General features: G+C 43.8%; 1 protein-coding gene across 3 annotated transcripts in view; it reads right to left on the bottom strand.

Moving 5' to 3' along the window:
- Positions 1-245: 245 nt before the first annotated feature.
- Positions 246-15450, bottom strand: part of RD3 (RD3 regulator of GUCY2D) — a 32766-nt gene continuing 17561 nt past the window's right edge. For all 3 annotated transcript variants that reach the window (XM_074949308.1, XM_074949307.1, XM_074949306.1), the window contains exons 2-3: positions 13598-13918; positions 246-2866 (exon numbers count right to left, since the gene is read on the bottom strand). In XM_074949308.1, coding sequence (XP_074805409.1) covers positions 2569-2866; positions 13598-13899 — 600 coding nt within the window. In that variant the 5' untranslated portion in view covers positions 13900-13918 and the 3' untranslated portion in view covers positions 246-2568. The remainder of the gene's footprint in view (positions 2867-13597; positions 13919-15450) is intronic.

Here is a 15450-nt window from a genome sequence, read left to right as displayed (position 1 = left end):
CCACACATCCGCCCTCCCCCACCTCCCACCTGAGGCTACATCCACACTAGGAGCACTTTATCGGTATAGGAATACCAGTCTGCTACGCCAGCAAAGCTCTCCTAGCGTGGGGTGCAGCTTTACCAGCAAAGCTGCACTTTGTACCAATATAGTAACCTCCCCCCCATGAACGAAACAAGCTACCTCCCCCCCGTGAACAAAACAAGCTCCCCCCCCATGAACAAAACAAGCATACCCCTCCCCCCATGAACAAAACAAGCTATTCTGGTACTAACATTATCACAATACAGATTATTCCCTGGGAAAAATTCAGATTTCTGTTTCAATTGTTCCTTTCAAAGATTGACTAAAGCCAGCTAAAGGGCCGAATGTGCCCTTGCTGTCGGCAGGCATGACCCTAGGGACCTGGCTGAAGCTGTGCCTGTTTGTGCCAATGGTAAATGTAACCCTAAATTGCTCAATAGTTCGGCGTAGCCCTAATAGGCTAATGGGTGGATTGTTTCCCCAGGACTCATCCATGGAAGGGCCACTACACACAGGGCCACTCCACTCACCATCCCCCCTGCCCTGTGCTCCAGTGGGGTCCTAAGGAGGCAGTCCGAGGTTTTTTGTTTGTTTTTTTTTCATAGATATTTAGGTCAGAAGGGACCATTATGATCATCTAGTCTGACCTCTTGCACAACGCAGGCCACAGAATTTCACCCACCACTCCTGTGAAAAACCTCTCACCTATGTCTGAGTGTTCTGTGTGTATTTGTACAGGGAGAGGTTGAGCAAGGGGCATGAGCGTTGTCATGGTAAAGCTACCTGAGTTAACATAGCCTGAGACTGCATTACCTTCTCCAGGGCACCCATAGGGTGCTGCCAACCCCAGAGAAAGAGTTCTGGAGCCATGTGCCAGTGTAGGAAACCCCACTGCCAGGGTGTGGGCTGGCAGGCGAATGGAGAGTCCAGTGACACAGGGCCCTTGTGTGAATAAGCTTCACCTCCAGCCAATATCTGGTGATGAGCAGGTTCTTGGAGTGGGGCAAACCCTCCTTCCAGCATGCTGATCTGGGGTCAAACTGCCCTAAGCAAAGCTTGCAGGGAGACTCTTTACCTTATGTCCTTCCCTATGAGTTTTCCCACTGGCTGAAGAGCCCCCTAGGTGTTAAGATTTAGCACTGATGCAGAATCAGAGGCTTTTCAGACAGCAGAGCCAGTCCTCCCACTTGGAGTTCTCCCTAAGGATGGCAGGTTGGGCCTCACTCAGAAATCTACCATGGCATTTTCCTGCATCTTCAAAGGGCCAATTTCAGAACCTCTGTTTTGCTATAGTCTGTGAGATTTTTTTTCCCCTTGAAAAGAATGATTGCCTCACTGGCCATCAACCGGTTATACACAGAAAAGCTCTCCTCTTGATATCCAGGACAAAAAGATTATGACATGAACCTACATTCTTTCCCTACAGTGGAAATAAATTACATCAGCAATTTGTTGGAATGACCTCTAACACTCTGGGACATAGAAAGATCCCTAGATGTGAATACTGATTTTTCCCCCTGGTCATATACTCCAGTAATCTGCTTTCAGAATCAGCCTTGCCAATCATTTCAATGCATCTACTTATTAACTGGAATATGAGCTGTAGCACTTACTGGAATTGCCTGGGAGTCTCAATATGAGACAGTTTTAATCCAGTTGGGTTTTAATACTTGGGTTTATAACCTAATCTCTCCTTGCAACAAAAATGAAAATTAAGGGGGACTCAGAGGCTTTTAATGGATCCTCAAATGTGCACGCACAGCCTTGTATGTGTGCAGTATGTACACATGCCAGAGTCCATGTTAGTGCATGCAGACAGCATGTATCTGCAAAGCTGGTAGGTAGACATCTGACTGACCTGCACATGCAAAAAACTGAGCATCCACAATTCTATGCAAAAATTGGCTGCTCTGGAAAATGTGACCCTCTATGTCTAGGAAGTTTGTCATCTATTTCGCATGAAGCAACAGATTATTTTACAATCAAACTGAGTGGAAATATGCTGGAATCAGTGTTGATGTAGGAGGCTTCTCTATAGCGCTGAGATGAATAGAGTTTAATGTCTGTCTCAAACAGCTAAATCAGGGACCCTAACTTGGTGGGTCAGATCCTGCAAGCCTTACTGATGCATGCTCACATGAGTAATCCCATTTAACTCAATGGGGCTACAGGTCTCACGTGGTCGGGTGCACTGCATTTGCAGACAGCCATGTAGAAGGCTGGGAGGATATTGGTAATGCACCATGCACCAAACTGTTCTCCAACGAGCAGAAACAATCAAACTGAAATAAGAAATGACCATTGACCATCAAGTTACTGTAAACCACTAAATTATAGCTAAAGCTAGCATGATAGGTGACAGAGACTATGTGCATCACCATCTGTCACTATAACCACAGCTCCCAAGAGAGAGACAGTCAGAGGCAGACAGAAGGAGAGAGAACTGGGATGAAGGTGAAATAACACATGGCTAGATAATGGTTAACTCATTCTTTAAAAACCAAACCAGCTCTCTCTCAAATCTCATTCTGGTTATTAATAAAGTCAGTAATCCTTGGCACTCCTAAACTCCGGCATACTCCATACTCTCCTGGTTGGCTCAGTGCCTCGCTCCACGTCTTCTGAAATGGTCTTGATGTTGCTGCTGAATGGGGAAATCCTGGCCCGGGATTTAAATGTCATTAGGGACAGGCTGGTTTTGTGCTTTGTGTTCCACTGCCTCGCAAGCTTCTTGGCCTCTTCTTCCTCTTTGATTTTCTCAGTGGCTTCCTGCAGGACAGAGCGGAAGAGCCGGGCTACTTCCTGTACCTCTGGCTCATATTCAGCAATAAGTTGCCGGAATCTGAAAAAGTACAATCAATGCACAACTTTAATTTTTAAAAAGCTGAGCATTAATCCATAGTTTGATATAGAAATTCAATTCCCATTGGGAATGGATTTGATCACTTTAATTTGGGGATATTTCATCAGCTCATAATATATAAGACAGTTAGTCCAGTACAAATTTGGTATGGCACTGGTCTGTGCTGCAAATCAGGGTGTATCTATAATAATAATGCTTCTATGGTACCTTTTCAGGGAGGATCTCAAAGCAGTTTACAGACACTAATGAATTTAGCCTCACTACAATAGTGGGGGATAGAGAGACAGTATTATTTCATTTGAGAGGCGGGAAAGCTGAGGCACTGAGAAGCAGAGTGACTTACCTAAGGTCGCACTGTGACTCAGTGGCAGAACTAGGTGCAGAGCCCATGACTTCTGACTCCCAGTCCTGTGGTTTAACCACTAGGCCCACCTGCACTTGGAGAGCATGTAGTTCCACTCATCTGACTCACATACTGGTAGCATATATATTCTAGTTCTAGTTAAATGCTAGTGAATTACACCCATAAACAGACAGACATAACTGTTTAACGCTGAGGACTGCATATATTTAATAAAACCAAAACTATATGATGCTTGTAAAGCATTTGTAGATTCTTCTATAGAATTTAATAGTGATGAAAGCAATAGATTTCTCTAGAAATTAAATATGATGCTGCAGAAATTGTCCTAAAAACCTGAAGAATTAAGTTCTTTCTATAGGTTTTTGAACCATCCTATGGAATGTACTGGGAAATTACATCTCTGCAATAGAATTGTATAGTTTCATTTAAAATCCTACAGAAAGATTATCATTCCCTTGTATTCCAAAGGATTTTTCCATATGGGATGAAGTAAATCCATGTGAAAATTCAAACTGTTTGACTTTTACTGTGCAAGAATATCATTGTGAAGCACGACTATACTGGTGAATGGCACTGAATGAGTGTTTTAACAATAGTTTTACACAGCCAAACATCTCAATGTGCTTCACTTACAACGCTAGCACAGTAAACATATATGAGCACTGCCCATTGCTGCCTGGTGCTGAGTGCACTCAGCTCCAATAAAAGTTAATGGGAGTTGAAAGTGCTGAGCACCTTCCAAGACTGAGCCTATAGTCTCTGATCCAAAGCCCACTGAAGTCAATGGAAGAGCTCCCATTGACTTCAATGACTTTGGAACAGTTCCTTAATGCAGTAAACAAAGCCCTTATGAACGTTGAGTAACAGAGGCTCTGAGAACCCCTGCACTCTCCCGATTGGACTGAGAGGGTCTGATTCCACCAACCCATACTGACGTGAGTGTTCAGGATGCACATAAGCAGCACATGCTTTTACCATTTAAAATAATAGGCCGAACCGACTCAGATGCAGGGACTGAACAAGTGGGGGAAGGGGCAATGCTTACGGGTTAATGTGTAATGGTGTTAATTGACAGAGACAATGTTGCTGTCACATTGGCAAAGTGTTGCTTTTAAGTAGTGCCCTTAAACTGTGTTCTTGTCTCTTTGCTTGGTCCAACTAAACTTCCAGAGATGGGACTATCCAAAAATGAGGTCCTTTCAACACCAATGAAGTAGCCTCAGCATGTAGGAAAAGTGCCCTCAAGGGATCTTTCACCCCACAGGAATGAATTTGATGATACATTCTTGTGTTAGTACTCAGAACTCAGATTAGTACAACTGAAATAATTTTCTAAATCAAATTAACTTCTCACAATCCTGACTATCTGTTGGACAGTGTGGCCAACAAGACTGGAATGGTCAGTTTCACTTCTGTGTTTTCATGAACAACAGAAGTCTACAGCATTTGAATAGGAGCATGTTTCAATGAACATAAACAACCGCAAAGCCTATTTTCACTGACATTTAAAAAAAGATTGAAATAATTTATCTGAGGTTTTGTGCTTTTTAAACAAAATGGGAATGTAGATTTAGCTCCTTGACTCTGTCCATTAAAATGTCAGCACATTAGGGGCACATAAGTGCAGCAAAAGGAATTGCCAAGGGAACAAGCAAATTGCTTACATTAATTCTATAGCTAAGTACCGGAGATGGACCTCCTTAACACTCATGCTAATTACCTTTTGAACTCCAACTTGTCAAAAGACATGAAATTGTATAAAAGATCCTTGGGTCCTGATTCTGTCATCTCAGATCTGCTTAGGCTTCATCAGGGAAGTTTGAGTGACAAGACTGAGGGCCCAGTTATGCTGGTATGCTCTGAATATGATATTTGGACATTGGACTGTAACCTATGAACTACTTCAGAAAGAACTCTTTGCAACTACAAAGCTCACCACCTATGCTATGAATCTGAACCTCAGTGGACTGAACTCATGTCTCTAAGTATATTGATCTTTTAACTATACTCTCTCTCTGTTGTTTTTAATACATTTTAGTTTAGTTAATAAGAATTAGCTGTAGCGTGTATTTGGGTAAGATCTGTAATATTAATAACCTGGGAGGCAATGTGTCCAATCCTTTGGGATTGGTAGAACCTTTTCTTTTATATGATGAAATAAGTAATCTTATTTGACATGGGTACCCGGACGGAGGCCTCAGGCTGGATCACTTTAAGGGAACTGTGTTGTTTGGACTTCTGAGTAACCAGTAAGGTAATAAAGAAGCTGTTTTATGCTGACTTGGTAAATCTAGATATCGGAATATCCACCAGCTTTATGGGGATTGTCTGCCCCATTCTGTGCAGTTCACCCTAATTGAGGGACTATAGCTGGCCCCCACTGGGACTCCAGTCACACCAAGTAAGGGGCGTTCCTAGATATAATGTGCAAAATATGTATGTGGAACAAAGAGGTAACTATTTCTCAGTAGGAAGAGTGGGCAGATTATCACAGGCTCAAGGCAGGAGCCAGCTCACTCTCCAGCTGAGGTTTACATGTCTATTTATGTTGCTGCTGGACAAAAATATGTATTAACCATGGCAACTTGTGCATCACAGGAGAGACTGCCTTTCCTGAGACAAATCACCTTATTGTTATTTTTAACAGAGTAAATATATGACAGCAAACTTTTTTTCATCCATAAGCCACTTTTGTAAACAGCTAGTTATTGCAAAACATTTATTTTTCTGTAATTTTTCCAATTTAAAAAAAAAAGGATTGACTATCAGTCTCAGATCCTTTCCTCCTCATCTCAAATTTAATTTTGTTGCTTTTTGGCTCCTTAGGATGAGTCAAGATGGATATGAGCTTCAATCATCTTACTTCTGTGCTTTCTTACAGTAAGATAAGAGTCCTTAGTCTTGACTCAGGCAAAACTCCATAGGAGCGTTTCTTGAGTAAGCACTGCAAGATTGGGCTGAAGTTTGTCACTTGTTGAGGGATCCTTCAAGCGACTGGGGTGTAATCAATACATTGTGTGCAGGGTGGTGGCTTCCCACGTCAGGTCCTGTTTCTCATATTTCAACATCTAGAATGGGTTTGTGCATCTTTTTCTCGTGTACCTTTCCCCCTTCTTCAGCACCAATGACAGACGTGTTCTTCTGTGCACATAGTAATTGTGCAAATATCAAATTCTGACAGCTTCCAACACAAGAAGGAAGGATGAGGAGGGAGTCAGAACATTCCACTCACTAAACCCCACTGCCCATCATCTAGGACTTTGCCAAGGGAATTAATGCTTAGCTGGCATATGGTTAACAAACTGCCTCCCTGGTAAGAAATCTGCATGGCTCCCCAGTCATATTAACTGGGATGCTGCAGGGAATGAGCCATCATCAACCACAGAGGGATGAGTGGTCAGACAAGTACCATCTCATGCCAAGAAAGAACCAGATACACTTGCTACAGAGGTTGCCCAGAGCAGAGTGTTTAATCACAAAATCAGGGTCACTATGTTTCCCCACTAAACTGTTTGGGTTCCCTTCCATACCAAAACAAGCACACAGAATCATAGGACAGAAAGGGATCTTGAGAGGTCATCTAGTCCAGTCCCCTGCACTCATGGCAGGACTAAGTATTATGTAGACCATCCCATTCTGGTGTTTGTCTAATGTGCTCTTAAAAATCTCCAGTGATGGCGATTCCACAACCTCCCTAGGCAATTTATTCCAGTGTTTAACTACCTTGAAAATGAGGAAATTTTTCCTAATGTCCAACCTAAATTGCCCTTGCTACAATTTAAGCCCATTGCTTCTTGACCTATACTTATGTGTTAAGGAGAACAATTTTTTCCCTCCTCCTTGTAACAACCTTTTATGTACTTGAAAACTGTTATCATGTCCCCTCTCAATCTTCTCATCTCTAGACTAAACAAACATAATTTTTCAATCTTCCCTCATACGTCACGTTTTCTAGACCTTTAATCATTTTTGTTGCTCTTCTCTGGACTTTCTCCAATTTGTCCACATCTTTCCTGAAATGTGGTGCCCAGAACTGGACACAATACTCCAGTTGAGGCCTAATCAGTGCAGAGTAGACTGGAAGAATTACTTCTTGTGTCTTGCTTACCTGTTAATACATTCCAGAATGTTGCAAAAAAAAGTAAACATCAGTGTTACACAGTTGACTCATATTTAGCTTATGACCCACTACGACCTTCAGATCCCGTTCTGCAGTACTTCTTCCTAGGCAGTCATTTTCCATTTTGTATGTGTACAACTGTTTGTTCCTTCCTAAGTGGACTGTTACTTATCACCTTATTATCTTCTAGATGTTTGCAAATTGATTGCTTAATTATTTGCTCCATTATCTTTCCGGGTATGGAAGTTAACATGACTGGTCTGTAATTCCCCAAGTTGTCCTTATTTCCCTTTTTATAGATTGGCACTATATTTGCCCTTTTCCAGTCCTCTGGAATCTCTCCTGTCTTCCATGACTTTTCAAAGATAATCACTAATGGCTCAGATATCTCCTCGGTCAGCATCCCTAATGCCATTCAGAATTGCACTAGGTGCATTCCTGAATCTTTTCTCAGATATGGAGACCATCATTTACTAAGCATTTCCATGCCAGTATTAGTCAGATTAGCAGGAGTATCAGTCAAATGCAATATTTACTGATCCAACAGTACTGGCTTCCATAGGCGCCGACTCCGTGGGTGCTCCAGGGCTGGAGCACCCATGGGGAAAAATTGGTGGGTGCTCTGCACCCACTGGCTGCTCTCCACACCAGCCCCCTCACCCCAGCTCACCTCCGCTCCGCCTCCTCCCCTGAGTGCGCCACGGCTCCACTTCTCCCCCTAGCTCCCAGCGCTTGCCGCGTGAAACAGCTGTTTTGTGGCGGCAAGCTCTGGGAAGAAGCGGGGAGGAGGGGGAAGGTGGCACTCAGGGAAGAGGTGGGGCCAGGCCGGGGGTAGGTTGAGCACTCACTGGCGCCGGGAAAAGTTGGCGCCTATGGTGGCTTCGGTGTAAGAGGTGTGACACAGACGCAGTGGTAAGACTATTCACAAGGCACAAAAGGTTAGTATCCATCAGTTCCAGTGTCTATTGTTACACTAGGGCACAGAGTTCTTACATGCAGTTGTTCAGTGGAATCCGGGTCACCATTCTTCTAGGCTGGGTTAACACCCTAGTGTTCTGTCAGAGAATAATTTCAAAGCAGACAATCCTTTATGTTTAGCAAAACCCGTCGTGCTGGGTAGGTAACAGCATTTTTTTACTCATCAGAAGATTACCTCTTTATTTACAAAGTATAATTTGTGAACAAAACTATTCTTTAAAATATCTGATGTTAAAAGTAGTTTCTTAGGTCAGGGAATTGTCCAGTGGAAGTTGGTGTTAATTCAGGTTGTGCTGTATGCCAGCCCATTTTGTGAGCAATACACTAACCTTGTCTGCTTATGTTCTTTCTATGACCCCAATTCAGGAGTGCACTTAAGTATGAGGCTTCACTTTAAGTAATGTTTCAGGGGGATTTAAGAACTTGCTTATAGTTATGCAGGTGCTTAAGTGCTTTGCTGAACTGGGGCTATAAATTGTTTGAGTTGCTTAAATAACCTACTAACTGCTAAATGCTGATGATTAGCTGCTAGTTGATTCCCAAAGTTATTTTGTTAAACAACATTTTGGTTATACTTTGCAGCAATAAACAGCTTTACTGAAGAAAATTACTTACCGGTCAAAAGATTGCATTGTTCACACCAACCCCCACCCTCCAAACAAATCAGCTTTGCAGCTAAGCCAGCAAATTGTGAGCAAATAAACTTTTGATCTCAGTAATTTGTTTCTCATTCAATGTCAGGTAAACTATAAAATCTGCTTCCTTATTTATAATCCTTACTAAAGTTATAACCCTTAATAACCTGTGGTATTAATGATACCTTAGTTTAGTAAAATCTGATTTGCTCTTAAGTATGCAATTTTTTACATTCCTCTCCATCTTGGACAGGGTAAACAGAGTGGTAAACATAATCTCCCTGAGTTTATGTTCCTCATTTGTAAAATGGGATAATACAGTGAAACCCCGCTATAACGCAATAATTGGGGTCCAAAAAACTCTATCGCAAAAAATGTGGGGTTGCTTTATAGTGGGGTTATGAAAATTTACCATTTCAAGCCAGTCAGTTTAAGTCTTGTAAAAAAAAAACAACGGTTATCCCAGCATGTTTTAAACATAAAAGTAGTAATTTAATTACATGTACGTGAAAGAAACATGTGAAATTGACACTACTAATCATTGCGCAAAGTGCAAAGTCAATCTGGTTGCATGACTCCATAATTTTAAATTTCATCACTTCTTAAAAAAGCTATCTAGTGTGGTCTGCTTATTTGCCGCAGACTGTTGGCTTCTAGCAAAGTCAAGAATGCTTCTGAGTTGGAGGATTTTGACGCTGTCCACGTCTTGAGTTTCCAGCCACCTCAAACTGGCTTCTAGGTGCTTTACTGCCTCGGACACTTTTGGTGGGGGAGTTGAGGTGCCATCATTGTCGTCGTCGTCATTACTGCCACTGGTTTTGGGCTCTGGTGGTGCAGCTTCATTCTTCCCGCTGACATTTGCGACAATTTCGTCATCTGAGATGTGTTCATATATGGGGCAGATGTCATCTGCTGAAACCAGTTGAGGATATCATGATGACTGTGCTCATATTCTCTGAGTGCTTCTTCGGCTAAACGTACATCATCTTCAATGAATCTTGTAAATTCAGGCTCGTCATCGTTCCCATCATCGTGTGTAGATGATGGAAAAGCTGGACCAAGACCCTTTAACCAGCATCGTTCAATGCAACGTGCAGCGATAGCATCCCAGGCTTTCCCGCTGAGGTGACAGACTTCTTTCAAGTTGAGTGACGCCAGTGATGTGTCAATGGGGGAGTTGTTATCCGCTACCATCTGCTTGATCATTTCGTGACGATAGTTTTGCTTAAATACCGATATGATGCCTTGGTCCAGTGGCTGGATTTCTGACGTAGTGTTCTTCGGGAGATAAGAGACTTTAATCTTGCCGCAACAACTAACAAGATTTTCCACTGGGGGGTGGGCAGGGCAATTATCCAACAGGATAAGAGCTTTTTGCTCCTGCTTGAGTTTTCACAAATGAGCCCGAACGGCTGGCAAGAAAGTTTTATGGAACCAGTCTTCAAATATGGAGCTGTTCATCCACGCATTCTTGCTGTTGGTGAATTCAAAGGGAAGGGGCTTCATATTAACACGATGAAAACATCTGGGAGACCTCGCTTTTCCGATCATCAGAGGTCTGACTTTGTGGCTGCCAGACTTGTTGACGCAAAACAAGAGAGTGACTCGGTCCTTCCTCTGTTTAAAGCCTTCTCGTTTGTGACTATCAGTCCTGGTTGCAAGGGTGCGATCGGGTAACATTTTAAAGCATAAACCAATCTCGTCGCAGTTGTAAACTTGATAGGCTGTGTAGCAACCTTCCTCTAGCAACTTTTTAAGCTCAATTGGGTAGGAATTGGCAGCCTCTTTATCAGCTGAGCGGATTTCCCCAGACACAAGAACTTGGCTTATAGCATGCCTTTTCTTGAATCTGTCCAGCCAGCCGTTACTCGCCTTAAATTTGGATTCATTTCCATTGATAAGGTGATCAAATTTCTCTGCTTGAGCTTTCAGAATAGGGCCAGAAATGGGAACTCCTTCTGAGCGAGCCTGGACAAACCATTGGTACAAGGCTGAATCTAGGCTTTCGTCATTAGCAAACTTGACCGTTTTACGCTGTAAACCAGTTTCCTCTTCAAGAATGCAGGATAGGATATGGAGCTTTTCTTCTTCTTTTTTCCACCCTCGCAGAGTGGACTCGCTAATTCCTAGATCTCTAGGAAGCTGAGTTTGTTGTTTGCTCTTCTTTAGTTGATCCAGGGCATACAATTTCTCTTGGGCAGAAAATGACTTGTGTTTGCAAACTAGCGTATCCATAACGGTAAAATATTTTTACAAATATAGGAAATTAAAAACAAGTTCATAGGCAAACACCATACACATGTACAACACAAGAACCAAGTGCAATGGGCCTGCAATGGCCACGAGTCACTTTATCCTATAAGACTGGAAGAACGCTGTTTATTTATAAATGTCGTAAAAGAAGCATTCTGGCAAAACGCAAACAGTATTACGGCCTTAAAGGGGAGCCAACTTCTGATCGTGTTATATCCGAATTCGCATTATCGCAGGGCGTGTTATTGCGAGGTTTGACTGTACATCCTTTGCCTGTCTTGTCTAATAGTTTGTAAGCTCTTTAGGACAGGGAGTATCTCTGACTCTGTGCATGTACAATGCCTAGCACAATGGGCCGTGGCCGGCACCTCTAGGTGATACTGTAATACAATTAATGATGATGATGGATCCTTTTCAATAAGGAAGGTTATGTCCTATTGGCTTTAGTTACAACTGCTTCACAAACACAGCCAACTAGTACTAGGGAGCAGATATATTTGCTGCAATGTAGGGCCAAAGCCTGAACAGTGCTGAGCACCTGCAGGAGCCACAGAAGTCAATGGAAGATGCAAATGCTCAGCTCCTCTTGTGATCCAACCCAGTGAGAAAATGAATCATGTTGTAAGTCAGATTGATTTTTGGTTTATACTTTAGAAGATGGGAGGCCTCAAGTTTCACCTGTAACCACGCACTGCCATCACAGGAAGCCAGTCTCGTGAGATATGCCCATCTGCCAGGGGATCCTTGCTCAGTCCTCCAGAAGAAGGGGAAAAGAGCTCAGGTTCCGTTCCTTCCTGTGTGGCTTATAATGGTTTCTGGTGTTCTGGGTGCAAATGAGTGTATGGCCAGTGCTGTTTTGAACTGTTCTGCTTTCAGATGAATATTACTGGTAAAACCCTGCAGGGGCCAATTTGGCCATTTTGCTTTAAACCATCAATAAATTCTTGACTCTGCCATCACCTGGGAGTCCTGCAAGGGAACAAAGGAGCCTCTGACAATCTCCCTGTCTCATCCCACAGGAAGAGAAGCAACTTCCCCAATGGGGGAAGAGGAGCACCTTTCCCAGTCTCCTTGCATTTGCAGGAAGGATGCATGGGCAGCTGATCCCACTGGGCAGCAGCAGAAGGGCCCCAGGGTGTGCTGTGGCTCACTTCCCTGCATTGTTGACACTGGTGGCCAGAGAGAGGGAAACAGGAGAGCAGTTAACCACTTTGGGATATATGTTCAGTGCCTGTAAAAAGGTATATGCTCTCTTTCCCCCCACCCACCACCCCCAAAATCTTTTGTTTCCTGATCAAAAGAATGGGAAATGTATCTTAAAAGAACAAAAACAAAGGGAGAGGAGAGAGGCTCAGGGCCTGATTCTCCTTTCATTTGAATCAGTTTTACTCCAGGGTAAGTGTACTACTCTCACTGGAGTCACTCCTGATTACACCAGGCTCGCTGCATTGACTTCAGTGGCGTCACTACTGATCTGCACTGCCATAAATGGGAAGAGAAGCAGACCCCATCTTTAATATCAAATTTAAATAATTCTATCTCTTCTCAAGCTTGATGCCCTATTACAGATTCAGATCTATTTCAGCCAATCTGAAACCATCCGCACAATAGAAGAGTGGTGTGACTGCCACATAGGTTGACTCAACAGTGAGCAGAGCTTCCCCCAACCAGTGGCTGGGCAGGCTGTGTGCACCTTACAGGCCTCAAACACAGACCCTCGTGGTCCCTCCATAGTAACTCTACCAGGTAAGCCAAAAGGGAGCATTTTGCTGGTCAAACACAAGGAGCTCCTTCTCAGCCTGTCTCAGCTGTAAGTTGCTTTTTGCATCTCTTCTTTGCAGCAGGAAATACTTTCATCTCTCACCCCTGTATTAACAAACTTTGACCCTAAACTATTAGATCTTTGTTCCCGCAACCTCCAAGACTACTTCCACTTGAACCATTCTACTTCTATTTGAAATAATCAGCTGTAGTAAATGGCAATAAATATCACCGTGATCCTACATGTAGTGTTGCTTTCTGACTGTGAATTTGAAAGACAAGGTTCTCATGATAACAATTAATAATAATGAATAATACTTAATACTTCTGTAGCACCTTTCATCTGAGTATCTGAAAGCACCAAACATTAATTGACTCTCATACTAACATTGCAAGGCAAGTATGATTATACCTGTTTTACATATGGAGAAAATGAGGCATAACGGTTATTTGGCCAGTGGTCATACAGTGAGTCACTGTCACAGCCTGCATTGAAACACAGGTATGCCAACTCCCAGTCCTGTGTTCTAACCACTAGGAAATCTGCCTCACTGTGTGGGATGTGCAGCAGTCCTGTGTCTACAAAGCCTCCATTATACCTGAGTAGGACTGGCCCACAGTAGGAGGGATGTATTTTGGTGCACATGTCCTCCAGCTGCAGCCGCTCCCCTGGGCTGATGTCATAGTTGTGCTTAGGCTTTGGGTAGCTAACCAGCCAGCCGTAGTCTACGCCCGTCTTTATCTTGCGATACTCATTCTCTCTCTCTAGTTGCTGTTTCTCTGCCTGCTTGATCTGCCAGCCTAGTTCCATCATTAGTGTTTCCACCACCATCTCTGTGGGGTTCCTTTGGGAAATCCGGCTCGGTGGCTCATTCCATCTGAACCAGGAAGCCAGCGACATGCTTCCCCAGTTCTTTTACCTGTAAAGAAAAAACACATTATTGTTAATGCTTTCACTGCATTTGCTGCATCTCTCCAATTTGTGGGACTGGATTTTCCAGAGCTCAGCACCCAGCACCTCCCCACCCAGACCAGTAAGTGCTGCTGGTTGCTGAGCACTTTTGAAAATCTCATCAATGGGGGCCTGATTGTGCCTGGCCTTTGTGCAGATTTGCAGGGGGAGAAGGAAGGTGCAAGGAGACACTGCCCCCCCCACCCCCACTATGCCCATTAAAGGGCCAGCCGGTCACAATCACAGCGTCTGAGTTTAGAAGAGCCCAGTGCCTGCTGCTTTATTCATTTAACCATGGGGAAGAATAATGCATTAAAGGGAACAGGGGCAGGGCCAAAGCCTGAGCAACTTCCACTGCCAAACCCCAGCATATTTGAGAGCTGAGAGAGAGGGACTGTGCCCTATAGGACAATTCTCCCCACACTCCCTATGGGACAGAGAGGCTCCACGCCACCCCCAACCTAGGCCTTGAATGTTCCTGCAGTTTTCTTCCAGTAGCAATGGAGCTCTCAGGAGCTGATCAAGTATTGGGGGCAGCTTCACTGGTGCTGATCGAATGTGGTGTGAATTACAGTAATATCTCACATCTGGCCAACCGAGGATCTGAGGATAGGAAAGTGCTTTACAAAAGTGGGTATGATCATCTCCATTTTACAGATGGGTAAACTGAGGCACATAAAGGCAAAATGATTTGTCCAAGGTCATAGAGTAAGTCGGTGGCAAAGCTGGGACTCTCCTGTACGTACACACATACTCTCTCTCATGGTTTTAACACATAACCATCACTATGGTTCCTTCTTACCATTCACACCTTCCTGTTCCAGCAAAAGCTTCCACCCCAGGAGGAATTCACGCCAAAGGAGGACAAGCTGTGTTACCGCCCCCACCCTCCCTTGGAGCTTCCACTGGCAGAGGTAGCTCCAGTTTGCAGCCAGGGGTCCCGAGTCCTGCCAGCAGATTGAGGCAGTGTGCTGAATCAGCACATCCTGCGCTCACTCTGGCCACACTCCCTTTTCAGCCTTCTGTGGCCCCCTAGTGGAGGTGCAGATGTAGCCACATCCTGCTAATGACCACAGCATATTATTGTATCTGATGATATATCTTAGTGCCCTTGTCATAAGGAATTCCTCCTAGTTAATGGCAGTGGTTAGCAGACAGCTGGCACCCAGGACTTTGGACAGATTTTTCTTGACTTAGACACTGAGTTGCTGCCTGACCTTGGGCAAGTTACTTAACCTTTGTGTGCTTTGGTTTGTATATCTGTAAAATGGTGACAATGATACTGACCTGCCCCACAGGAGCTTTGTGAGACCTGATAAAATGGGGGATGGTGGTCACACACTCCACTGCTTCTGTCAGCTGAGTTCATTGCATGCACCAGAGGCTCCTTGCATCTCTCCATTCCCCCCACAAGCTCTCCATGTGCTATCCTTCCCCCACGCCCTATTTCAGCTATTCCTTGCACCCCATCACCCTCCCTTATGCCAGGGGTTCTTTGTT

This window comes from Natator depressus, chromosome 3, assembly GCF_965152275.1.
Source record: "Natator depressus isolate rNatDep1 chromosome 3, rNatDep2.hap1, whole genome shotgun sequence".
NCBI lineage: Eukaryota > Metazoa > Chordata > Testudines > Cheloniidae > Natator > Natator depressus.
The sequence above is the reverse complement of the archived record's forward strand: the minus strand, read 5'-3'. Positions and strand labels throughout refer to the sequence as shown.